We start from the raw sequence: 2,808 nt of genomic DNA, 5'->3' as shown, positions 1-2,808 counted from the left end.
ATGGTATCATAGAGTCTATCTCTTCAAAGGCAGATTTCATAGTCATTGTGGCGTTGAGTAATTGTACAGTGAAGTATGGGTACAAAAAGGTGGTTCGGCGCATTACGCGAATCCGTGCATTACTCGCACGGACACGGTAGTGCGGGAGCTAATCAAAAAAGCTGACTAATGAGAGCGCTGCCTGCACGGACACACCCCCACAGCAAGTGAATTGAAGCTCTGGGATGCCTATCCGAGAGGATACGCGTCCATGGTCAGCCCGAGATGTTGCTGGTTTGATCTCATCCCACTCGGTGTGGATGGGAGCGTTGGTGTCAATGCTCTTGCGGGTCCTCGTGAAGTGAGTCAGCTGGAACTTGTCTGGCGCAAAGACGGATGCGTGTGTGCTGGCCCATCGCTGTGCCTGCTGGAGTATCGTGCTCAGTATCTGGCACATCTGTTCTGTGGTGTCGCCCACGCAAGGATGGCGACATTGTCGATGTACTTCGTCGAAATGGCGTCCGTAGCAGGCCTCTGGAGACAGATGGTTCTTCTTTGAGAGGCATGATGTCAGAGTTCAGTGAAAAACTGTACGTAAAGGAAGAAGTTGAAGATTGTACTGAGGTTGTATTGAGTGAAGCTACAAACAGTATATATATGTCACAAAGATGCTATGAGTAGGCCCTTTAGGACTCGCTAGGAGTCTAAATCAATTACTACGTACGGTATCTGAGTAGGTACAAGACGTTGTGTACCGAACAGAACTCTACCAGCAATAGTCTATATACTTACATGTGGGTTTGTTTGGTTACCGGTTAATAATTGGAACTGAGTTGGATAGGTATCGGGGTTGCAAGTCCCAGAGCGGGGCTTGCAGAATCCTGGTACTCTCGCTTTGGAGGTTGCAGGCCCGCTCTGGAGGTGACTGGAGGTTGTACGTCCGCTTTGGAGGCGTGTAAGGACGCTGGGGATTTGGTGCGTACGGTCAGGGACAGTACAGAGCGGATCCGGATATTGTCAGGGGATCTGGAGAGGATACCGTGACAATATATGTGAGTAGCTGTAAACAACGCTAGTGTGACGTGGCAGTCACTCTCATGGAGGTGAGGTACAACAGGCAGGAGCACCCCAAACCGTGACACACCCCCCAGTTGTCACCAAGTCAGTGAATTGGTGGTAACTGACCTGTATCCAGTAGGTTGACTACAAACGATGCGTGCCCCCCAGGTGGTAGGCCGTTATCCACCTGAATACAGTCACCATTCTTTTGACGTGAATTCCATTTAGTCATAGCTTTCTCAATTTGCTTCGCAATTGTAGGATCCTTTCAAGCTTGTTCAACCTTGCGGACTCCAATAGGTGCTGGCGTCCAGTCTTTTGGTTGGCTTGGATGAAGTGGATTGAGTATGTAACAATCGTGTAGAGCATGTGGTAACCCACAGATGCATGGTGGTTTTGCAATCCCAAGCTCAGCAGCCAAGGTAAACAGGAGGGTTGATTTGGTAGTCTGGGCAGCTCGGCGGACATACTTCATCATCTTCTCAACGTAGGTGGGTAGGGTAGGTAGATCAGTACCGTTGATCTCGTGCTTGTATATGTTGAAGTCGTACTTTAAGCAAAGCTCGTAAGCACTATTTCAAGTGTTGAAATATGGGTGAAGGTTAGGATTTTTTTTTTCTGGTTTCTGCTGTAGGAGGATAAAACAAAGCCTTCTGAGCACAACGCTATCCTTTGCTAAGCTCTGCATGCTGTGGTTGTGGTGCTATTGCAGTTCAAAGATTGGGTACCTGTGGTGGGCATCCCAATTGGGTAAGGTCAGCATCCAAGGTGCACTAACCCAAATAGTACTTTTGGTGAATTCCAACCAACACCACTCTTTGTAATGACACACAGCTTCATCAAGGTAGCTTGTACAAAGACATAGCTGCATGCAACCTGCATGGTATCTTTGGTATCTTTTTTGGACATGCATAGGTAGATGATAGCTAGCTTTTCATGTCCTTCCTAATTGGTAGTTTTGGCTGAATCCACTAACCTAAATAGTAGTTTTGGCTGAATCACCATCACCATCACTATTTCACCAACACAGAGCTGCATCAAGGTAACTTGGACATAGATATAGCTATATGCAATATGCATTGTATCCCTGATGTGATTTTTGGCTATGCACAGGCAAACAATGGCAGGTTGTTGATGTCCTTCCTAATTAGTAGTTTTGGCTGAATCCACTAACCAAAATAGTAGTTTTGGCTGAATCAACATTACTGCCACCCTATGTACCAACACACAGTTACATGAAGTCAGGTTGCACATAGTCATAGCTGCATGCAACCAGCATTACATCTTTAATTGGTTTTTTATCAATGCATAGGCAAATAATTGCTTATTTTTGATGTCTCTCCCAATTGGTAGTTTTTGCTGAATCCACTAAGCCTGATTTGTAGTTTTGGCTGAAAGTTTTTCAACCACTATTCACTGTCACAATACACCTTCAGTACAGTCTACAATATGCCTGGAGGACGTCCAAAGAAGTATGCTACTGCTAGCAAAGCAGCAGAGGCAAAAAAAGAGCGCAATCGACAACAGTACCTCCGCAAACAAATCCCTCAGCCTCAAGGACCTCCTCTGATTATTGCTTATGAGCCTATCCTCACTGGAGACACACCACGCCCAACACCTGCAAATACAGGGCTGCGCATCAGCTCCAATAACCCTACACCTGGCAACAACACAAACCATCCCAGCCACCAGCTAGCAGAGGAGCATCTGGCATGGCAGAACCCTTGTGCTGTTCCTTCCGCTGTCAATGATCCAAATTACATAAGAGAG

The 2,808-nt window shown here is 46.5% G+C and overlaps 1 protein-coding gene across 1 annotated transcript; it reads left to right on the top strand.

Moving 5' to 3' along the window:
- Window positions 1–2,487: 2,487 nt before the first annotated feature.
- BU25DRAFT_457894 (uncharacterized protein) lies at window positions 2,488–2,781 on the top strand (the record flags this gene model as incomplete). Its single annotated transcript, XM_033710150.1, has 1 exon — window positions 2,488–2,781. A coding segment is annotated over one exon (294 nt), but the record flags the coding sequence as incomplete, so codon positions are not given.
- Window positions 2,782–2,808: the final 27 nt, after the last annotated feature.

This window comes from Macroventuria anomochaeta (genome assembly GCF_010093625.1).
Source record: "Macroventuria anomochaeta strain CBS 525.71 unplaced genomic scaffold BU25scaffold_14, whole genome shotgun sequence".
Classification (NCBI taxonomy): domain Eukaryota; kingdom Fungi; phylum Ascomycota; class Dothideomycetes; order Pleosporales; family Didymellaceae; genus Macroventuria; species Macroventuria anomochaeta.
The sequence above is the reverse complement of the archived record's forward strand: the minus strand, read 5'-3'. Positions and strand labels throughout refer to the sequence as shown.